Here is a 24,572-nt window from a genome sequence, read left to right as displayed (position 1 = left end):
CGTAGATTACATGTTTGTCAGGTAGGAATGTTTACTGCAACTCTACTAAGTACTCAGCAAATATCAGGTGCTTTTTAAGCCTTGGTAATGAAGCTATAGGTGAGATGTGACATTGTGAGTTTTGGCAGTTGAGTGATGCTCTCTTAGGAGAAAGCAGTAAAAATGAAAGAAGAAGGGATATGGAGCAGCCTCTACTCACCAGAGCTCTGGTTTTTCCTCACTTTTCCAGAGCCAGCATAAGACCTGAGAAGTGCCAAAGAGCCTGTGAGTGGAGATGTCACAGGTGTGGTTGTCTCCATCGCAGTGAGCTGACAGTCGGCCGGTGTTAGTCGTGCAGAGCTGTCCTTGCTCTGCAGGCTGTGAAACCATCGGCCTGAGCTGTGATCTCCTTTCTTCAATCTGTCTGAACAATACGTTTGAATACCACAGACATAATATTTCAACTTCGGAACAAATGGTTGCTGTTTCAAAGAGACCATTTTATTTTATTTTTTGCCAGCAATTAAATAGCATCAACCCCAGTGCAAACCATCACTTTTGTCCCAAAAGGAAAAGCTCTTTGTAAAAGCTTCTGCTGTTCACCAGGATAAATTTCTAATACAGTTTCTCAGTATAAAATATCTCTGGCATGATAAAAATCTGAACATGCATAGCTGTCATTAATTAAGCTGGATTTTAAGTAACAACCAATTGTCTTCTCATGTGCTCTTTTACTTTTTAAATTTCAGGAATTTTTCTAAAATTTAAGTGAAAAATGTTGCAAATTTTTCTACCTCAGAATAAGGACTAGTTCACTGCAGCTGTAGCTGTGTGTAAGGTAGATTCTTAAATACTGTAAGGAAGAGGACCATTTTAAGGGAACCTGGACAGATACAGTGACAGTATTGAAACTGATGCAGCCAACCTCTTGTTTTGTCTGAAAATGTTTGATAAACTCTCCAGGAAAATAGGAAGGTCTCTAGGGGGTGTCATGTAAGAAAAGTGTGGTGTTTTGTGCGAGTTGTCCATTTGCTAAAATGAAAAAAGAGAAAGAATACCAAGCCCTGTTTCTGAGAGGAAAAAAACCCGACCAACCATCCACCAAAAAAAACCCCAAAACTAAACTCACCACCAAAGCAAACCAGTAGGTGACTTATTTTTCAAAATTTCTAATGTTCACCTGGCAACGCCTGTCCCACTGCTCTCTTGGGACTGTTCTCGTGGCTATCCTTGTCCCCTGCTACTTTATTTCTTTCTATATCCTGATAGATTCAGACCCCTATGTGGCAATTTTTTCAGACAGTCTTAAGAAAGCTCTTCAGACCATACTGCACTCCAGCTGTGCCGTGTGTTTATAGCTCTGGGTAGCCGTATCATCTCCAGTTGCCCTCCTTCATTAGATGGCATGATTGTGTGTCTCTGAAGAGCATGGGTCAGCTCTGACCAAACCACTGATTGCCTTCAGTTCAGAGATTCCTCATGACAGCCACCGCTGCCGTCCGGCAAGGCGCAGGGCTGTGCTGGCCAAGACAACGGCCTTCGACCTCAGTCCTGGCCAGCAGTGGATGCTTAAGGAGAAGTGTAAGATTATTTTAATTGGCTTTTTCTTTGCAATGCTATTCCTTTATTGTGTCTCTCAAAGATCGGGTCAGTCTTGGAAAAGTCACCTGTTCGCAGCATCCTGCCTCACTTCATGCAAAAGCTGAGGCCAGAGTCCTTGAAACAGGCAGGACCACCTTGCTTTCAGAAAGCCCAAGTGTAAGAGCAGGTTCCACCTTATCTCAATTAACCTTTTATTTAAAGGCATGGAAAATAGTTTTGTCCATCGACCGAAGCAATCAAATTATTGTTCACCTCAGCTAAAGGGTAGAAGTGGAGATGGTTGCTGATTATTTCTTTTTCATTCATTTGCTTTTGTGAATGATTGCTGAGAACAGCTGGATTAAGCGGCTTTGTGTGTGAGCACACAAAGAACCCGTGAAATATAAAGGTGTTTGGATCTGTGCTATTGGAATAGACCAATTTCTGATTGCAGTTTTCTGTCAAATTTAGGATGGATCTGTTCCTACTTGAGCTGAAATTGCCTTTTCATCCTTAAAATACTTTTAACACTTACTAGGTACATTCAGACAACTTAAGCACTTTCCTCCTGTCTTCTGTCCAGAAGAAAGTGCTGGATTTCTTGCTTGGGAGCTAAAGAGTTGGTGTACAGGAGAATAATTTTTTTAAAGTCTCCCAGTAAGAGTCAACCTAGGCAGGATGGACCTTGGGTATTAAAACCTGCTTTGTGGGCCTTGTTTCTGAATTATTTCCTTCAGGTGCAGATGCTGACCTACCTCTTTCATCCCTTGTATTCAGGACAATTAGTAATACTGTCAAAAGCAGAGAAGAGCCAGATAAATTTTTTTTTAAAGCAGGTTTTTGGAGAAAAGATGTAGTCGTTTTACCTTCTGTGTGTGCACAATGATGTACTGAGTTAACCTGTCTTTCTAGTGGGGAGGCAGTCAAGCAACAGGATGACTTAAGTCTTGATTTGAAGGACTTTTTAGTAAACCTTCTGTAAGGAGAGATCTGAATTTACTTGGTACGTTCCACGGCAATGGATTCCTCTCTTCAGTTCTGTAGTGTTTGCAGATGCTGGTGTTCAGAGAAAACATAGCACTTGAGCATTCCATGCATGTGTCTTCCTCCTAGCAGTGTATACATAAAATAATGATATAGGCAGGTAAAGCATAAAGGTTAATTTGTTTTGTAGATGTTCCATGAAGATGGAGACTCTCTTTGTGTTTGCAAAACACCTTCTGGAACAGGGGCTTATTCCTTAGTGGGACTCACTCTTACAGTGCAATGTGCGATGGTAATGAGAAGGTAAACCAGCACTACGCTTTGCTTAAGTGTTCTGCAGCTCCTGATGCTGAGCAGGCAGTTATCCTCAGAGAGCAGCTGAAGATGCTCCAGCCCTGGGCTACAGGAGATCAGAAGGACTTTTCCCTGCAAGAAATGCTTCTATTGTTTCCAGTTCCTGAACTGTTGGGAGTCTCTGTCCTGGGTTCAGTGAATCATTCCTGGAGAGCATCCAGGCGGTGTGGAGGAGGAAGATGCCTGGTGTGAGTGCAGGAGGTATAAAAGTCAAATGAAAGAGGAGAGATAAGAATGTCAGGACAGAAGTATAGTGAAATTGGGGCTGCAGAGGGAACGGAGAGGAAGGAGCTACAGCTGGTGGAGAAATGGAGCTGGAGGTATTGCAGGAGCAGTGACTTGGGAACCCGGGAGATGTGGAGGGAGGCAGCAAGCGAAGATGTGTTGGCAAGGGAGATGGCAGTCTGAATTCTGACACTTTCTAATTTTGGAGTGCTTGCCTTTGTAACCTTAATAATTTTGTTCTAATACACTAGATACAAAAATTACATTATATGTTCTGAGGAATGTGGTTACTATGGTAATGGGTATATAAGTACATAAGAGAGAAGATGTCAGCAAACGGAACAGCTGTAATGTGGCACACAAACCTGTGGCTGCCTGAATTTGGGAAGAAGGCCCTTAGAAACTTCTGCTTCAGTCTCAAAGCTCACTGCCGGGATGTCTATTCCTGTGTGAGAGTGACGTCAGAGCTGCTAAAATAAATCTTTCAGGTTTATGGAATTTCAGCAGACAGGCCCAAAACTTCTGGGTAAACAGACCATGAACCTCCCTTGCGTGCCAGGATGGGGAGGTCTCTGTGTTCCCACCCAGCCACTGGAGGTGCGGAACCAGTGCACCTGAGCTGACCGACCGGAGCACGAGCGTGCAGGGTGGGAGCTGCCACTGCCTCCCCTCTGCTCTGGCACCCTCCTTCCCCCTCACTCGGGGCCTGGGGCTGCTGAGCCACAGTGGGGGACTTGTTCCTGGGGTCACAAAACCTGTTTCTCCCTCCTTACCGTTGGTGCCCTGTCTAGATGGATTCCGGGTAGTGCAGCTGGTACTTAATTTTTCAAGTCTTTTCCAGAAGCCATTGCTTTCATTACGGCAGCTTGGTGATGATGTGGTCTTGCTCAGCTGTAGCAGCTGGGGAAGGTGATGGGGAGCAAGGGCATCCTGGGGAGTGTCAGGCAGAAATGTGGGGCAGCTGTCAGCGCAGGAATGGAAAAGACAATGGTTCTTGCACACTTCTTATCCTTTCCCCCATCTGCAGCAAGGATATGTTTTGTATGCACACCCACACCTTCTGATTTAAAAACTACTTGTACAGTGTTTCCTATGCTTGGGGACAGATGGGTTGTGAGGGGGACTATCCTCAACAGGAAAGGGTTGCTGGAGAGCTGATGGAGCAAGACAGTGGCCAGAATAGAGGAGGACTGCAAGTACAGCTCATCTCACATAGGTGAACGCCAGTACAGCGCGGGACACAGCATCGTGTTGGAGATTTCTTAAAGCCAACTGTGGTGTAATGGTTTAGGGACTGACTACAGGAATGTGAGTTAGTGCTGTTGAAGGAAGAAGTGTGGGCTAGAGGGAAGCTGCTGATACTTCTCAAGGACCAGTCTTCAGACGGTTTAAAATGGTGTTTTGGTCTCAATGTGCGCGTGAAAGGATGGTGTTAATAAAATTTACTGGGGCAAAATTGGGGGGGCATCATCAATCTCGGGGAGGACTGGAGTCTCACTCAGCAGGACTGAATGAGCTGGAGGATTTGCTGTAATAGAGACATAAATGGGATAGTACAAAGTGCATGATCATGCAGTAACAAGAAATATGACATATAATATATAAATATATGTGTATATAATATATATAAAATTGAAATATAAAGATGTGGTTTACCAATTCAAAGTGGGAAGATGTGAAAAACTTGAGTATATGCATTGATACCATGGTGATTTTAAAACTTTAATGCTATGTGTCTAGGAAATAAACAGATGTGGAGGATTCTGGTCAGGGATGTTTAAAACAAACAACAAAAGCCTTGGTTTGGGACAGATGTGAGGAAGGGCTGTTTGGATGGTCTGGGAAGTCAATTCCCTCTCCTGTGTTGTAAAGGGAGGCAAACCTGGCTTGCTTTTTCCAGCTAACAGGCTGAGGGGTTATGTATTATATCTCTGTACTTTTGCTTATCCCTCAGTGTTGAAAAGGGAAGAAAAGCGTTTAAACTTTAAGGACAATATTGGAAAAAGAGTAAGTCACTGACAAATAATAAATACAAACTGTAAATCAGTCTTAATCAGTTCTTAATCTTAAATTGCTTCCTAATCAGAATAGGAGTGGGGTTCTGGAGCAGCCTTGTAATCAGAGTAGTGTCTTTGAGAAATCCTCAGGAGTTGGTTATTATTTGATGATTGGATTCCATTATAAAGTTGCTTAAAATAGCATGAACAGGACTTAATAGGACCTTCAGTCGTATGATCTTAACTATCCAGTATTCTGTATCTGAACCACTGCTACCTAAATTGTTTTGTATATTAGAAATGAGCATTTTTTTCCCCCATGAAAGCAGATAAAACTGATCGAATTAAAAGGGTATGCTTGTTATCTTAAAAAATAGTGTTCAGTATGTGCATTAAGTGGAAGGTGTAAAGAGAAGTAATCTAGACCTAGCAGAACCCACTGGAGAAGCGTTTCAAGTAGGTGAAATAGCAAAAAAGGTGTTTTTTGATTTGTTGTTGTTTGCTTTTGGTTGTTTGACTCATCCCCTTGCTGTGTGCTGTTCAAAAAGTTGTTCTGCTCAGTCATGTGGAGACAGGAAAAATAAATACTCAACCTGAGTACAACTGGACAAATTGCCATGACTTTGGGCAATTCCAGCAGAAAAGGAGGTGCTCGGAGGCTCTAGAAATGTGTGAAATAATTGCTCAGTAAAGGTACTCTGTTTATGGGTACAGATAACCTGGTAGAACAGATTTAACAGTTACAGAAGGCTTTAAACTCTTTTGATGCTGAAATTTGTTTGAACCCCTTCTTGAACCTGCTTTAAGTTGCAAACTTGCGTAAGCAGCTGTACAGCCTTGCTGTATTGCTAACGCCGCTTTCTGTGTGCTCAGGGTGGTTGGTTGCTCCTAAAGAACAGAGCAGTCTCTCACTGATAACCTGTTCTGAAATGACTTTTCTCCATTTGCCCAGTGATGAAGGTCCATCACATACGTGCACCTTACTAGAACCTAGTACTTTCTCATTATTTCTATACGGCCTTTCAAGAAACCTTTTTTCTGTTTATGATAGTAGTCATATATTTTATAAACTCCTGTGTTAAACAAACTTGACCTTTTTCATAACAGAGTGTGTTCTGATGATGCTGGAAGAATAGCAATATAAAAATTGTCATCCAGATTCTAATACATCGCCTGGCTGGTCCTGTCTGCTGTTTCTGGCAGTGGTAACAACTGGATGCTTTCACGAGAGGCACCGGGAGCATTTTTGTATGTACTTTCATTTTATTGCTAGGTATGAGTGAAGAATAATAGCCAGGAGCAGACCACGGCAGAAACTTCCCTAATGTATTGTCAGAAATTCTGTATTATTTTCCTAATTGATTCTTTATATTGTTTGGGGTTTTTTAAAAAAAGTCTGATGTTGTCTTTGCATAATTGTGCAATTATTTTCATTGAGCTTTTTGCACAAGGCTCAACTCCTGAGTTATGTTTAATTTAAGAGTAGATATGTGCTTGACAATTATTTACTTTTTGACCTTTCATCTCCTGTCTTGTTGCTCATTCACTTTTTTTTTTTTAAGGTTCCTGTGTACTTTCTGGTACTGTCAGCTGCACTAAATAAAACTTGTCATGTTCCTTTCCCTCCCATCCCTGATCTTAAATGCAAATATTATGCAGGATTTGCACAGTATCTGTGGTCACTCTGGTTGCAAGGGCCTTTTCCCTTGCTCAAAATGTGTAATTATATATCTGACCTCTTGCTTTTTTCAGAGTTTTGTATCAGTTCAGAGGTGGTGTTTCTGTTCTCCACCTATGACTAATTAATACAATAATTTTGTATATAAAACTTTGCCCACTTTTTTCTGAATTTCCTTTTGAATTGTTCTGTTATTTTAATGAGATACAGACTAGTGCATAAATGTTTGGCTTGTTATTTCTTAGTGTTTTGCAGTCACCAAGTGATGACCATGTTACTTCCACTAATTATTAGTTCAGTTAATTCTTCCGTTTGGCTGCAGCCATTGTGGGGAGCCTCTGGAGCAGCAGCTGTTGGAAGGGGGCAGCAGTTGTGACAAAAGCATACATCACTCTGGCGTTACGTCAGGCTTTTAGGGCATCTCCTTACTCATCTCCATAGGTCAGTAATGTTTAATTTATGAGTTTATTGAAGGACCAGCTTTCTTGATATATGGTCTGTGACAGCACCATACCTTACACCTAGTCATCTTCTTTGTACAGGTAATTTATCTTCTCTCCTGTAGCCTTGCTTTCCTGCAAGGCTTTTTTCCAGCCCAGTACTGGATCAGGCTGGGCAACCACCTGAGGCTTCTCACTGTCACAGCTTGGTTTTTAAGATTATTCCCACAGAATCTTCCAGTTTTCTTTTGGATTTTTCTGTTTGACTTTTTCTATCTTGGGTTGGTCCCTACTTGCTAAATAAGAGTCTGACCTGTGGACTGGGGGGGGGGGGGTTGGATATAACCTCTGGCTGGCATGGACATGCGTCCTGGCGTTCTCCTGCACCCCAGTGAATTCAACTGCAAGCTCAACTTAAACATTTTCATTTCTTTTTTTTACTTATCGATCAGAAAGACTTTGAATTATTTCCTTTCAGACCTCTTTTTTAAAATTGTGTGTGATACTGCTACTTTTTAATTACTTCTTTTCTCAGGGGTAATTATCGATGTTGTGAGCTTTAGTAGCTTGTTTCTGAGTTATTTATGCTGAATCCAAAGTAGCTAATTTGCTTACGTTTACTATATTTATTGTTCTGGGACAAAATTGCATAGGGGTCAAGGAAAGGTTTCTTTAAACTCAAGTCCCATTAGGATATCTGACTAATTTTTTTTTTTTTTTTATGGGCAGTTGGAGTTTTCCAGTATTTTTGCCTCTAGACTTAATTGCCTCTCATCAGCTGGCCACTTGCTAACCTCTTCCTGGCCAGTGTGCTGCCTGCACTGGCATCGTTGTAACGTTATAATGTATGCTTCTTAGTCCAAGAGACATGGCCACAGAGAGTTTGTCTGTAGGTGATGCAGTCACAGATTTGGTATTAATGCAATGCTTTATGTAGTAAAGGGAAAGAGTTGGCAGTGACTGTGAACTTAATGAATTACAAAAGAAGGAGGACAGAAGAATTCATTTTTTCCAGTTGCCTTCCTCATAGCTTTGCTAGCCTAAGGAATTACTAAATTTAGAGCTGACCTTCTTAATAAATGTACCAGAACTATCACAGGCAAAGACATTCAGGAGATGTTAGTGTTGAGTATGTCAGGTATGGTTCGCCCTTCTGTAACTTTCATGACATTGGTCTTTGAGAAATGAATGCTTCATCTATTCTGTAGGTCTAACTTTTGATCCCACGGGATGTTTTGTTTTAAATAGGAGAAAAAAAATACAGGATGCTTTTTGGCATTAATGTTTCTTTCAAATGCATCAGTAATGTCTTTTATTTGTGTTATTTAAGTGGTAGGGTCAGTGGTAGATTTGGTGGGTTTTGGGTGAACGATGTTGCAAAAATTGCCAGTTAAAAAAGATGATGAGTATTTTCAGGAGTACTGGTAGTGTTAGGTAGGTTTGTGTTTGTTTATAACTGTCGTATGTAAATTGTCAACATAGATTTAGTTTGTTTAGAATATCTGTCTTTAACACAGGAACCAGCTTACCCACTTAGTTATCTTTTCCACTACTTAGAAAACTTGAAAGATTGCTGAAATAATCAGAAATACAGAAAACTGTTTCCATTTTGTTTTAAATGGAAAACACAGGATAATTGTTGCACTTTACTGCTGGTGTGGACCATCCTAACAAATATGTGTACCCAACCCAGAAACACAGATCCTGGCCTTGTCAACGGGGGTGAGGGAAACTTAGCTTTCTACCCTTTTGCTAGTGAGGTTCCTGGAAAGTAAACATCCAAGCAGAACAGCTCAGAGGGATCAGAAAGTATGCTGGGGTAAGTAATTCAGGGAGTTGGTGATGGACATTTTAGTGTCAGAATCTTGAGAGGAAATCAAAGTAAGCTGCAGAGTCTACAAGTGCATGTATAAGAGAAATGCAAGCAGTACTCTAACATAAAAGTGTCTTCCTGAGGCTATTCTGTGAAGAAGTATAATACAAGAGAAAAATACAGGTAGAGAAGCAGAGAAAGAACGGAAGAAAAAAATATCTGCAAAGAGGTTTTTCCAGGATAGACCCATTCCCTAAAAATCTTTTTAAAAGAAATTGAAAAAAGGATCTTACTGGAATGATAGGCTTGCTCTTTGTCACATGGAAGAAAAACTTACTGTCTTGGGGAAGAAAAGCCTGTTTGGACATAAGCACTCACACAGACATGTAGCTGCCAGAATTCACCACAATATCCAGGTACAGATTCATCTTACCCTTCTGATCTATTCCTTCTAGAAATACATAGATGAGGCAATATGAAAGATAAAAAGGGGACAGCATTTGATGACCGTTCTTTGCTGTAAACTTCTGTCATGGAGGAGGATCTCTGTTCATTTGCAGTAAGCAGTTGTGTTGTTACACAGGTAGACATGGGGCTGGAGACCACATGAAGTGCTCCTTGGTGTCATAACGCACGTTAGGGCAGTGTCCAGCACAGCGGTAACATCTCACCTGCTTCAGGCTTTGGTAGCAGAAGGGGCTCCTGACTTGAAGATAGGGTGATCTTGTCTTTCCCCTTCCTCTGGGGCCTGGCAGAAAGCAGAGGAGCATCTTGCATACATAAGCTTGAGACTGAAGAGTATTGTAGAAGAGTCTCAGTGGGGCTTTCCTGTGGTCCACAGTTACATCCCGCAATACAGTTTTCTCAGCCCATTCCAGGTGTCTTTGTTCTGCTTGTAGTTGGCACTATTTCGGGATGGTTCCTTTTTTGATCAGTTTTGTGACAGCATTTTGCACTTTTTACCTGAATATTAAACGTTTTTCTAGCAGTCTTTTGTAGAATGCCATTCATCTGCACCTCCTTTTTCCTTAATGACAGATAGTCCTAGAGGATCCAGTGCGGGGAACAAGTGTACCAAAAAGAATGATTTAAGATAATTAAGAGAAAGGCAAATTCATTACTTTGTCAGCATTTTTTCATCTGAGCTGCAGCTCACTACTAAGTGGTAAAACTAAGTTAGCAGAATCACAAGGGAGATGTTCCCATGTGCTGTTGCCCCTTTTTCAGGTCATGGGAGAAGCTAAATGCCACTTGCTGCATCTCCAGGTTTTTCTTCTTTCATTTCTGGGATTATTATTTTTTTTTTCTTCCACTCCAGGAAGACTTCCAAATTGCAGAACTAGGAAGAGAAAAAGTAACGTGTTGTTAGCTTGGTGGGAGAGGCTTACCCAAGTACGCAAGTAGTCTGTGGTATGTGGTTCACGTGAATCAAGTGACTGAAATTGCTGTCCGTTTTTAGAGGCTTGGAGATGCTGATAGACTTTCAATTGTGATAGTCACCTACAATACAACTGACTTGATACCATCTGCTGTGGTGTAATTGAGCATGGACGGGAAGCTGATTTTTAGCTGTTCAAGGAAACAGCCGCCTTCTGCTGCGAGCAGAGAGTAAGTTGTCTTCCATGTGTGCGGTGCATGTTAAGGCGCTTGAGAGTTGCTCTGCTTTTGTCAGAACAGGGAAAAAAAAAAAAAAAGTCAAATGGGTGGACCAGAGCCTAGGTTAAAAAGAGGTTTTAAGAAGTGTCCACAGCACTTGATGGTTGCCAGGGCTTTTTTTTTTTTTTTTGAATTGGAAAGCAATAAAAACCATGGTATATAGTTTTGACAAGCTTGCTGGAAGGAGGAATTGGGCACAGTGATCCAGATTGTACTTTCCTAGTGATCACGGAGAACCTGATGAGCATGTGTGTCCCTGTGTTCACTGAGATGCGCAGAAGGATGGTTAAAAGACAATCCTGAAGCTGTCAGTATTGCGCTGGCTGCAGATCCCCTGAATCTCAGATAAGCCAACAGAATTTTTTATGTCTGTGCCCTTATAGAAAGGACCCACCACAGCAGGCTGGCTAGCACCTACCTGGCTTTTGATGAACAGCAAAGAAAGTGATGGGATATATAGTAGGTAATCTCTCTCTGCCCTTTATCTTTTTGCATAATGTAACTCCATGCACAGAATTCATCAGATCTCAAAATAAGTCGGGATAGTAGCATCGTTCTTGAAATCACATACATCAGCACTGCCTGGTGTGACGAGTCTTCGTTTCTTCTGATGCTGGACCTTCATCATCCTTTCTGATACGTCCCTGCCAAGTGTACAACCCTTCCGCTTCCAACACCAGGTTAGAGTCAAATCATCACCCTTACATCCCCATGGGTTTGGGGGTAGGTGTTGCAACATGCTGTTGTTGCCCGAAGAGAGTACACTGGTATTGCAAAATACCCATTTTGTGTGAAGAGAGTCTATTTCGGAGTAAGATGAGATGATACATACCCCCTTCATCACATTGTTTTCTATTTCCATACATTGTGGCCTTGTTTGCAGTGTTGTAGATCAGATATTTTACTCTCAGTCACATATTATATGCAATATTATATGATACCAAAAGTTCAGCTGAGGTTTTCTCTGCATGGTTTATGCTGATCTTTTTGGTTTGTCTGCTAGAAAGCTCTTAAGCTTTGTGGTTTTTTTTCTTGAAAATGCATGGAGTAGTGACTACTTCACATTTTGCATACAAGCAGCAACTTGCATTCTGTAATTTTGCTTACTTTTTGTATCTTACAGTCTTTTATTCAGAGTCTATCAAAAGTGGGGAGTAATTTGTCTGTTACTTTGAAAAAGATTGTGCTTTCAGGTCAAGCATTCAGTGCTATACAGAAATTTTTAAAAGTCAATATTTTAAGCATTTTTACCATCTAACTCTCACTTTGGGCATAATTGCAAGTAAAAGGAAAAAAAATAAAAGTCAGTTCTTTCACTAGTTCCAGTTTACCATATTTATGATAGTGGTGGAAATTTTCAGTGTCAGCTGGAAGCCATTCAGGAAATTTTTAATAGTGTGTTGAGAGGATAATTTAATCTCAGCTTCATACACTCCCCGGATCTGACCCATATGCAAGTAAGAGAAAATCCCTTTTCCCTTTTTTTGACAGTTGCATGATGACACTCATTCCGCATCTATTTGATGCTCTTGCATTAGGTCCTGCCAGAGGAAATTACACCAAAATGTAGCAACTGTTTGCACTACATGCAATGCAGATGCTTTAAAAAAAAATAAATTAAAAAAATCTAAATTTCAGTTTCCAAATGAAGCTCTGTTGTGGTGTGCTGTTGTTTTTTGGTTAGGTTTTTTTTTTTTTTTTTTTGTTGGCTGTTTTATTCCTGCTTTGACTTTGAGTAAGAAGACCTGCAAAGGACCAATAGCTTTCTGTGTTGATTATTCACTTTAGAGTGTGCAGCTCTAAAGATCATAGGTGCTATAACTGGTCTCCTGGTTTGTTTGTTTGTTTTTAAAGTGTCACGTATATTCTATCAGGGCAAAATATATACTGTGTATATTTGATACTAAAGATAAGTTCTTAGAGATTTTACTGTGCTAAGCATATCCTATAGCAGATGGCTATAACATAAACCAATATTTATGTCTCAAGTTGCAAATGACTTGTTTATAGTGCAGTGATGGAGGACAGCATTCCTGTTGGCCTCACTAGCCATTGTAGGAGTCTGTAGTGTGCCTTTTGGTACCTGGGGAAAAGGAGAGACACTGGATGATGGACGCATAAATCTGTTTGTTGTTTCCGTTCTGTGCTCACATGGTATTTGAACTCTGGTTATAATATTCTTGTGTATAGAAGCTGAAGGATGTTGAATATGTTGAAACTTTGTATGGACAAAGTGTGCTGGTTTTTAACGCTAGTAATCTACAAGCAAGCCTGTATTGTACTTTGGTTTCTGCAAACTTTGGAATCATCTTAAGGAACTACAAATGCTTTGATGCATTTCATGCTTAATGTAACCCAATACTTTTTAGTCACCCTCACTCTCACTGAGTTGGTCTGGATGTGAACTTGAGAAGTAATCTGGCAGATGGGTGGAAATCTCAGTGTGTAGGTTCCCTTCTCCTTTGCAGGGAAGGCTGAGTACATTCTCTTCTTAGTAAGTTTGTTTATTACATGAAGACAGTTATCTGTGACACTGACAGCCATCAGATATTTTAGTGTGGACAGTTTTTAATTTATGAGGCCTCTGTAGCATAAGTCTTAAATATGCACTTTAAATATGGCAACTGACCATTTAGAGCTTTGCTTGTTCTGCTCTGCAGGATCCCAGGGGATGTTAGTCACAGGGGTGGGTCTTACTTCAGCTTGAGATGACATGGCAGGGAGGCAGAAAACTCAGAAGAGAACAGGTCTTACTCCATCCTCATCTTCAGCTTCCTTATGTGAGTGGTTCAAGGTGTGTGTGTACATTTAATATAGCCATAATTACAGGGAATGTAACCTCTTATTGATTCATAGACTTCTGTGGATGTGTGCATGTGGTTTCTACTAACTGGTAGTTGTTCAGATTAAAGTAATTTGATAAAACATTTTGGCCTGCAGTCAGTGTCATTTACACTAGTAATGGTAGCCACTGACTGAACATAGTTAGTTCAGGCTACTATATGGACTGGTATAGTCTGGTCCAGTCTTGTGCTTTGGCCATTCCCTTGTTTATTTTGAATCTTTACCATATTCCTACATCATCTTGTTGATTATGAGTGGAATTGATCTAAGTACCAGTAATTGTGTTTATGCAATGCAATATTCTCTTTTTGTATGAGTGACAACCAGGAAAAAATGTGGTATTTCTTTTATCTAATGTGAGCAGCCTGCAAGGTGGCTTGTAGGTAGACTGCCTCTTTAGCCAGGAGAGATGGGCAGAGTCAGAGGTGCCAAACCCTGTTTGCGGTGCCTGCCTCTTGGCCACAGCCAGGACCTGGCCACCTGATCTGAGCTGTCTACGGTGAGATGATCAGCCCCATCCACTGGGAGCAATTGTGTTTAACAATAGCTGCACCCATCCAAAAAACCTGTAGTAAAGAGACTACATGGGTGGAAGAATGTAAAATATGTAAGTGCAACTTGACCATCATTTATAAAACTAGCTGCCTGCTGGTATATGATTTAATTTTCAGTGGAGTTTAGTTGTAGGGGTTTTTTTAAATCTTAAAACTCACCTGTATTTTTAATACATTCAAAATAATGCCATAACCACATTGCATGCCACTTCTAACTTCACTTCCATTTCCCCGAAGTGTTCAGGTGTCATTACTGTGAAGCAGGAGGCAGAGCATCTCCGCTGCTGGCACTGTCAGGCTTTGGCAGGCAGTGCATGTTGTCTGGGTAAAAAGAAGACTGAGGGAATTTAATATTGTAGCATCCATAAAAAATGGGAGCACTTTATTAAGTGAGACTGTGTAAAGCTTTCTTATGGATGGAATTTACATTAATGCATTTTATTGTTCCATCTAAGCAGATCAAATGATAAGCATAGTGTCATGCACACATTTGTGACTGTTCTATTAAAGAGGTTTTAATACTTAATGTTTTTATTCTCATGCATTTCAAAGCAGCAATTATTTCCAAGAATAAAGATAATTAAGTTTGTCTTGATGCTCTCAGGATTAAAGGGGAAAAAGCTGTATTTTAAGGTGTTTCACAGTAGATGAGGAGTTCTGCTCTGATGTGCCAGTCGAAGTCCGGCAGCGCGGTAGCCAGTCCTGTACCGCTTCTGTGTGTGTTGTCAATGAGCCTGGTAAGAGTTTTAGCAGCAGTAAAAAGTGTTGCCTGTTGATGACATTTCAGAGGCGTGCTCAGAAACGATGCCAAGAACGAGTCTGGTGGCTGGTTTGGCATCGGGGGTAGGTGGGGAGGGGGAGAAAGCCGTAATCCATCTCAGCTGTGTGCGCGCAGGGTTTTTCTCCTCGCTCTGGCTCTCACACGCACGCTCGCTCGCGGGGACATGTGACTTTTGGCCATATTAGCAGGTTTATCCAAGCCTAGCCCCTCTGACTAACAGATGTAGGGAAAAGGGCATTCTGGGATTGCAGCAGTTGCTTTTGAACAACAATGTCCTTTTTGTAAGAATCTGATGCTTCTTAAAAGATGGAACATGACATCATTACCGTCGATCCAAGAAACATTCCTTCAATAATACTGAGTATGCTCTGGTTATCAGCTCCCTTCCCCCAGCTCCTTTCTCTTGCTTTTCTGACTGATGCTTTTTGTCTATTGTTTCATCGGGGGCTGTAAATGTGAAACAGTTGTCTTTCAGTGTTATGTGCTTGTTAAGAGCTGGAATCAAGTGAAATATTGTTGGCTTATTTGAAAGAAAGAAAGAAAAATAACCCAAAAAAACTTTTCTTCCAGTCCTCAGAAATGTAGTGTGCCTCAGGTACGGGCTGAATTGAAGCCAATTATTTCCCTTCCCACACGGTATTAGTTACTGCATTATGCAATGGGAGGTGGGGATATTGCAGTCCCGTTCCTGTGCATCTTGCTCGGCTTCATTGGCAGTTGGGTATGTCGTGTGCTGATGCTGTCTGCTTCAAAGGTTCCTGTAATGATCCTGCATTGACAGGAAAAGCGTGTGTGCATGCTCACGAGTGTTGTAGAGCAGAGTTGTGAGCGCTGCATATTTTCTGTGTGTGTGTATATATATGTATGTGTTTTTATACTTGGTCCACCACTGGGATTTGAATGTCGGTTTTTCCTTAGCCCCTGGGAGCGGACTATCATGGAAACACATTTTGGGTTGCATTATAAATATTTTTGAATGCTGACTGCTTGGAGGAATGCTATGAAAATGCTGGATTGCGCTTCCCTTCCCTGTGTTCTCTCTCCCACGCATGTCTTCATCAGAATAACTGGAGACTCTTGCAGACTTTACAGCTAGGTATGTCTTGGCTGTTTCTCACACAATCGTGCTCTCCTTATAGCGATGTTGGCAGTTATTTGAACTAACAAGGAGCCGGCAGTTTTTGGCATTTCACATGCTGCAACTGTCTAGAGAAGAGTACCACGGAGCATAAACATGCAGGAGAATGTCTTTTTCCATCCTTGTAGGAATTGCTATGCAGGGAGGATAAAACAAATGATTCATTGATGGTCTAGAGGCTTGGAGAAAGGTGGAGTTTATAGTGTCTAGAAAAGGAGGACAAATGGGCAGGGATAGCGCCTTCAGCTGCGTTGATTAAACTCAGGTTTATTGTCTTTTTTTTTTTCATTATGAAGATGTAAAACTTAAACAAAAAACCAAACCAAAACAAACCAACCAAAAACCCCCCAACAATTTGAGATACTGAGATATGAAATATGAGTTTAAAAAGCCCAAATCTTGACCAGACAGGGATTTTTGGAAAGAAGTGAGCTGTGTGATTAGCTGTCTTCCAGTGACACAGAATTGTTTTTATTGGTGACAGTTTACAGTGAATTGAAAGGAAATCCCAAGACCCAGGCCCTCCCTTTAGGAGGGAGAAAAAGTGCATTTTACTTGTAATGGCTGTCTGGCTTCACCTGTTGTAAAGATACAGTAGGATTTTTAGCCTGACTTGAAAGTATGTTCTGGGTAAATTCCAAGACACGCTTTGAGTAAACAAAAGCAAATGCATGGTGCAAATGGAAAGGATTTCATACGTTCCCAATGGCGTCTGGAGTTGCAAGTTCCTCTGAAGAAAGTGTTTGCCAATGGGTCTATTGTAGAAGGCTGTATCATGTGCTATCACAATTAAAATGTATGTTTGCATCTGCTGAAGCAGAGTAGAAAGACATGCGTTGTGTGTGGAACTGGCTATCTCCTGTTCTGGCTGCTGTTCTCCTAAAGAAGGGGGTTGCAAATAAGATTCCGAAGAGCAAGCACTTTAAGATAGAAATCATGAATTTAGATAAGAGGAAAAAAAAAAAAGGACTGTGGCTTATTTAGTTGTGGAAGGAGAAGCTTTAGAGACATCTTTGCATGCATGCTGAAATGGGTAGAAATTGATCCCTGGCTGCTGCTTAGTTGGAGTACAATTGCAGAAGAAAGAAATACTGAGCTGAATTAAAAAAAAAAAAAATACAGATTAGTAAATGGAAGTGATGGTTCATACACATCATACTTGTATCATATAGCCTGTCTTGCAAAGACCATGAGGGAGGGAGGGAGGCAGGGAAAGAGAGAGAGAGATGCAATTGTCATCAACTTCATAGATAGATGGATGGATGGATGCAGTTGTCATCCACTTCACAAAGCCCAGACAATACTTGAAGACATAGCGAGTGAGGGTGTCAAGGTTATACGGGCTTACTAGTGACAAACTGGTTATCGCTGTAGGTCGGAGAGATTCTGTTGACCGCCTTGCAGGTGACTGAGCAGATGCTGAAGCAAGGAATGTGTCTCATTTTGTGTTTTGATTTTGGCTTGTGTTCTGTAGATATGTTTGGCTGGTGTCACAGCGGGACTGTGACGTTATTGCAGCAGATAGGCTGTGCTGCTTCATGCAACAGGGATGCTTGCTCTGGAAGAAGTGGAAGCTGCTCAGCTCTAGCTTTGTTTCTGGCTCTATGAGAAGAGGGTAATGAGTGAAGGTTTGCAATCTTTTTCTTGCAGTAATCCATGCTGAAGAGGCTCCATTCATACAGATGAACCAAGGGTTGAGGCAGCACTTTAAACCCAGATAGTCGGTCGGCTAACTGCCCAGCAGGATGCCATCAACCAGCCGAGCGGGCAGCCTGAAGGACCCAGAAATTGCAGAGCTCTTCTTCAAAGAAGATCCAGAAAAGCTCTTCACAGATCTCCGAGAGATTGGCCATGGAAGCTTTGGAGCAGTTTATTTTGTAAGTAGCTCTGTGACTTGTGAATTTTAGCTGTGTCTTTTTATCTTTAAACTGCAGATGTAGACTTTTTTGAATGTGTTGAGGAAAAGAAACTACTGTGAATCTTTTTATATGGTGTTTGGAGCAGAGATGTTTTCTTGGGTGTCTGTACAGTCTCAGTCCGTTCACAGGCTTGCAGTATCTGTAAGGTGTGTGCATACAAACCGAAAAGAAAAACTGGAAATGTGGCACTTGCCTGGTGCATTGTTGTGTTGCAAGCAGGGGTTTATCTGCAAATTAAAACATAGACTTCTGCTTCATCAATTCTGACTGGCAATGCAGTTCTTTTGGTCTGATTGTCTCCTTATCATCTCTTGTCCCTTGAGAGAAATTGAGTTCTCTCTCCCTTTATGCATACCCCCAGGCTTCCTTAAAGCCATTCTTTGTGTTTGACACCTGAATGTTGGTGCTTTTGTTGTCATTTGTCCTGTCACATCCTTCCCTACTGTAGGCGAGAATCCCAGTGTTCATCTGCATAAAACTTATTTGACATGAACGTCTGGACAGCAGAATTTTTCTCAGGCTGCTTGTGTAGCTCCACCCAAGGCGGGATGTCTCACGGTAACCTCGTTTGCAGGTTGCTGTATGTTAACCAAAGTGCATACTGTGAGACCTTCATTAAAAAAACATTTTTCTCAGAAAACCTTTTCAGATTTATAATTATAGGAGGTGTGGCCAAACCTGCCAATTTTCCTTCAGAAAGCCATTTGTGTCAGTATTTTATGAGATGCCTATTCATTGTTAATAATTGCAGCAGACCATGTTGGGAACCTTCCAGCACAAATTTAATGCAGCACAGATGAACTAATTAGGAAAAGCTTCTTAATTTTGTTCCCTGCTTAAAACTATGTGCCGCCACTGTCTGGGAACAGATCTGGGGGAGGAAGTGTTTTCTAACGCAACAGTACTTACCTGTGGCCTTTATGTAATCTCATTTACTCACTTGGGTTAAAGAGAGGATGAAAAAGGAGGGGACCGACAAATCTGTCTTCCTGCTATGTGGAAATATTACTGAAGTTTTTTCAGGAGCACTGTACTGAGGCGTGCATGAACCACACGGGTATGGCAAACCAGCTAGAGGTAACCTGGGAGCTGTGTGCTAAGAGCCTTCCCAAACATCAGCCAGAAGCTGCCGTCCTGGCATTTGTAGACTGCTTGAACTTTGTAGCTGTGGTAAGGGCTGATTGCCCATTACCAGCTCCTTCTACAAAGACATCAAAAGTAAGAGGTCATTAATTTCTAGGCCCTGTTTTCTCTTCCCCCCCCCCCCCCCCCCCCCATTTTAAACTACTAATTCATTATAGATTGGTATTTATTTACTAAAGAGTGTGATTACTCACTGCTGTTTGGACTGTGCTTCTTTGACAGAAAGTACATCTAATTTGGCACTTGCAAAAAGACAAGTGTAAGCAGTGCATCACACTTCTCCAACCCATTTGTGGGCTTTATTTTTGTCAAGTAAGAGTGAGTTTCCAATGAAGAAAATACGCTGTTGCTATTACTGTGATACGAAGTTTTAGCCTGTAAATTGTGTTGTGTTATGGTATCTTTGTATTACTAGCAGGTCTGAGATCTTGAACCTGAAACTGTCGTGTAATGTCCTCGATACCTCAAACTCAAAAGATGAGAAGGGCAACAAGGAGGGAGAAATTTAATGTGAATTAAATATGTATAAAGAATTCAAGTGGGGGGGAATGTGTGTTTTCAGTCCTTTATTCCTCTGTAAAGCTAGGGAAAAAAGTTTCTTTAACAAGATTTTGATTCTGCTGATGCAAACAATTCAACTTTCACTAATCAAGGTAATATTGGATTATAGTTAATAACTGCTTAAAAGCATATTACCAAAGACGATGACATACTCCACCTTTTTTTTGCTCATGTTTTGCTTGTATCGCTGCTGAAGTTACTCTGGCCACCAGATGTTCATCCTTTGTGTGGAGTTCTTGGAGGAAAGCAGGATATGTGTGCATAAATGTCTGCCGTAAAACAAGCCTCATTCATTTGAATCATTTAAGTTAGCTGGCCTTGTAACATCTTCATGGCTTTCATCTAGGAACAATCTTTTTTCAATTATTCAAGATCACAAGGAAAATAAAACAGCAAATGAAACTCCATGATTTTAAGGTTGATGGGATGTCAGCGGTGATGGTTCTTTCAGCCCTGCTGGAGTGGTGAAGGACTGTAGGTGTTAGGCAAACACAATCAGGGGTCACTTGGGTGTTCCAATACATAGCACACCCCCTCACCAGGCTGCTTTCGTTGCATTCAGCCTGGACCAAAAAAGTAGATGATAAATAAATCTGGGAGTAATTAGCAAGTAGAAAAACCCATGTAATCCTGAAATCTGCCCTTCCCTTTTTTAAAATGCAGTTTAGTCTTTCATTGTTAGCTGTACCTACCTTTCTTTCCTTTTAGTGGTGATCCCAAGAAGGGCTGATATATTTATCTTGGGTGATAACTGGCTAAGTGTTTGCTCGTGTATCTTTCTTTGTTTCTGTTACATCCTGCAGTGGCAGAAAGTTTCTTTTTTTTTTTTTTCTTTCATAATTGACATGAATTTTGCTGGTTCACCTCATGGTTTTAGTTTCTTAGAAACTGCAAGTCTGGCACCTCTGAATCATTTTGGTATTATCCTTACCCTACTCCCTGCTCTGCAGTGTAATAATAGCTTCACTTGACACAGGAAACCTACTACACTGGAACACTGCAGATGGAGCAGAAGAATAACCCACTCTCTTTTGTTAGAGCTGTGTTCCTTCTGCTCTACTCTAGTATTTTGCTTGCCTGTTTTATTACAGTTCTTCACTGATTTGACTGTTTCAGGGATTGTCTCTAATTAGTAAAGATCTAGGAGTCAGAATTTTATTCTTCCTTTTTAGTTGTCCCCCCAATCTCGGAGGTAATAGCAGCAAGACAGTAGGGAGGATCCTTTCAAACAGAAAGAAAACTAAAAATAGTGTTGGTTCAAGCTTATCATAACTGGTTGAAATAAAGATTGACAGGGAATTCTGGGAATCTCTTCAATGAACAGCAGAATTAAAACATGACTGAAAAACCTTTTTACAAAAGGCAGTCCCAGTACCTCGTTAATCCACGTTCTGACAGGCTGTGCTTGATAGTACAAATATATTAAAAATCAACATTTTCATCAGTCATCAACCAATGCTGTGGTACACATTATTTTGATTTATATCATTTGGCTTCGTATCCAAGTTGATTATTCTTATCAGAGACACTCAGAGGTCTCTTCCTACACCACCCTCCCATGCTGCTGAAATCCTTTACAGAGGAGAGGCTGGGGTCCTGTCTGGAGCCATCCTTCCTCCAAGGTGAAGCAGCACTGCCTCTTTTCCTGCCAGGGTGAATGAGCCATTACTTTGGTGCTAAATTAAACAAAACTTCTTGTCCAGTCTTATCTTGGGTTGTTGCTGGCTGAAGTCAGGAAGTCCGCCTTTGAAGTGTGAAAAAACACATCCATTTATTGTGCAGTGTAAATAATAATTTATTGGACTGAGAAAGTGAAAGTCTGAACAGGAATCTGAAGATGGGTCACTTAGATCACTGATGTCTCTCTATATATCCTCTACCTTCCTTTGAGACACAATAGCTAATTTGTGGAAGTGCTGGGGAGAAAGCCAGTGTCTGGAGCAGGTATCTCCTGTGCATCCTGTGACATCTTTCCTTACGTTTGGAATGGAACAAGGAGGCTGAGCTTTGCTTCTGTTTTTTCTGGAATGGACCTGGGCAGGGAGAGAAGCTGATTGAGGGAAAATCGGATCTACTTGAATCAGAGCTGCTTTTATAAGTTATGATTTTTAGTTTAGAAATGACAGTGCTCACCTCCTGCAGAGATTTGCTGGATGCTGAGCACGGAAAAATGTCATACCTTGTCTCACAAACAGGAGGGTGATCTTTTAACTTCATAAGGAAATTTCTAATAGATGCAGCAGTCATACCCCTTGGAAAATAGTTTAACTCTCTGCAAAAGTTAACTAATGGATAAAGATTTATTTTTTTTTTTATGAGTATGTCTGGTTCACATCTTAGGGGAAATCATGATCTGAAGAAACTGATGCATTATGTTTTCATGTTACAGGCACGTGATGTGCGCACCAATGAAGTGGTGGCCATCAAGAAAATGTCATATAGTGGGAAGCAGTCCAATGAGGTATGGAGAACGTGTTGCATATTAAATCTTGACCTTTGAAAATACTTATTGTATGGGATGATTTTAATTAGCTTGGGTTACAGCAGGAGAAATCTTCCTATAACTGTAAAGGTGAATGAGGGTACTGTGTAAACAAAACAAATTAGTTTACTGTTCACAGTGTATTTCTGCCTAATCTGCTCCTGGAAAAGATGAGTAGGACTTTTTTTTTTTTTTTATATAGACACAAAGGGCTCTTTTATGGGACTGTGTAAATGTGTAGAAAGCAAAAAAGAAAATTAAAAATGGTTGGTTTGCACATTAGTATGTCTGGTTGCCCTTAAACTTTCCATTTTCAGTACCTTTCAAAATAACCATGGTGCTTACTGACAAAGGAATAATAGCAATGGATGCAGTAGTGAAAGATTCAGAAGGAATCTTGGTTGTACAAAGTAGTAAGGCAGAATGCATTCTTCCCTGGAATGACAGTGTTGGTGAGCAGCTAAAACAAAAGCCAAACAGCAGTGAATGAATGAGTGTGAAAATCTGAACAGCAGCATAATTACTGCCAGGGATTAAGGCAGTCTTTGCAGAGAGGTCTGTAAAAGTAGACCTCTGAGATTTAAACGTTAAGTGTTTTCATGGCCACCACAGATGTGTGGTTTTTCCCTAGGACGCTTAACAGAGATAATTGATTTTATACTTGAAATGTGTAAGTGCTAGTACAGATTCTTGAAAAGCCCAACATGACACGAACAGCTGATTTGGTATTATTTCTGGTAAATGGCATCTATCAAATCATGGCATGATTTTTCAACAGAAGTATTTATTGTAAGCTTGTTGTTCAAGGCATTTATGGTTCCCACCCTCCATTCTCTATATTCCAGTCTTAGAGGCAGTCTTGCTCCGATGAGTTTGACTAACAACTCGGTGCTTTCTGTGCCTGCCTTTTGTGTATTGATCATCTGCGCTACAAGGAGCTGAACTATTCCTTCCTTTCTGTGTGTGCGTATGTCGCTGTGTAGGAGGTAGAGGTGGCAGTGTCTCTCCAGCAGTCCTAAATTCTAGCTTCATAGTTAAATTTGCTATGCGTGTTTCTATTTTGTCACTGCGGTGACTTGTTTAACTGTGTACTGATGAAAGAATAATTTGTACTTACTACTTGTCCTACTGTTTTAATTACTGTGAGCTATAAATACTCTATTCACATGAATGAAACAAACTGTGCATGCTTCAGAAATAGCTTTTGTTTGTCTTCAATGCGTATGTTTCTTTATTTTGAAGAAGTAATAAGACTAGGATTATAACACTTTCTATTTTACTTCTATATTTATTTGTTTTGTTCAGAAGTTTGCTAGAGTTATGATCTAGCCTATGTAAAGAAAATTGACTAAGGGCATTCTGGTATCATTGATATTTGCTTTGGTTTCATGATAAGATTTTTATCATTGGTGGGAACAATTACTCTCTAAAATAAGGACATATTTTATACTAAAAATAAGTTTAAAACCTTTGAAATATGTAGTACTGTGCTTTTAATGGGATCTTGGAGCTTTTTTTTTTTACACAGGAAATCATGAATACATCTTGACTAATATATCCCCTCTCTTCCCAATATAGAAGTTTAGCTTGGTGCATTCTTAGTTTGACTTTTATTGCTTAGTACCTCAAAGCCTTTGAGGCTAAAGGTAAAAGGCAACTAAGTTGTTCTTGTAGTGGAACGAAGGTGCCAGGAGAGAGGTTACGTTAGTATAGTTTTACTAATGCCATTCGCACAAAATTTCTGGTGTTGAGAAATGTTGAGTCAATCAGCTGCCTTGGTTGTGGCTACCGTGTTCCCTGGTTTCATTTATTTCTCTAGCCCTAGAATTTTTTTTGAGGAGGATTTGGGTTTTGCATGTTTTCCAAAGCATTTGGGTATATGGGACCGCTGTCGATCAGTGAGTCCTGGCCACATGCGTACGCCTGAGGAAGTGTGTGCTGAGAGATTAACAGGACCTGGAAAACGGCTTTAGAACGTTTTGGTGTTGGGAGAGGTTTCTCTACCTCTGACTACCTTCAGAACTGATACTCTTTCTCAAACGTTTTCAGGGTCAACACTCTTCTGTTGATGTCTGCATACTTAAATGGTTTCAGCTACTGGGTTTGTTTTTGAAAATTTTTTTAGTAGTTGTAGTTTTGCTGTTGCACGTACAAGCTTTTGCCTTTCTTGCTGAGGAGGTGTAGATGCGTTGCAAATGGGATTTCCTCTGAGGGGAGTAACAGCAACGTCTAGGTGCACATTGGAACATGACATTTTGGCCTCTTCTGTATTTTAAAGTTGCACTGGCAGTGCTCGCCTTCATACTAAACCTGGATTTTGGTTTATCTCTTTATTCTTTTATTCCTGCAGAACCGTTCCCTTATCTAGTAGGTAATTAATTTTAAATTGATCCTTGTAAAGACTAAACTAGTAATGAAGAAGCATTGCCAAGAATGTAGTCGG

General features: G+C 40.7%; 1 protein-coding gene across 1 annotated transcript in view; it reads left to right on the top strand.

Moving 5' to 3' along the window:
- The window catches only part of TAOK1 (TAO kinase 1), a 72,255-nt gene that overhangs the window by 13,637 nt on the left and 34,046 nt on the right, over window positions 1-24,572 (top strand). The window contains exons 2-3 of the mRNA XM_074923201.1: window positions 17,675-17,901; window positions 22,037-22,108. Coding sequence (XP_074779302.1) covers window positions 17,770-17,901; window positions 22,037-22,108 — 204 coding nt within the window. The 5' untranslated portion in view covers window positions 17,675-17,769. The remainder of the gene's footprint in view (window positions 1-17,674; window positions 17,902-22,036; window positions 22,109-24,572) is intronic.

This window comes from Athene noctua, chromosome 19 (assembly GCF_965140245.1).
Source record: "Athene noctua chromosome 19, bAthNoc1.hap1.1, whole genome shotgun sequence".
NCBI lineage: Eukaryota > Metazoa > Chordata > Aves > Strigiformes > Strigidae > Athene > Athene noctua.
The sequence above is the reverse complement of the archived record's forward strand: the minus strand, read 5'-3'. Positions and strand labels throughout refer to the sequence as shown.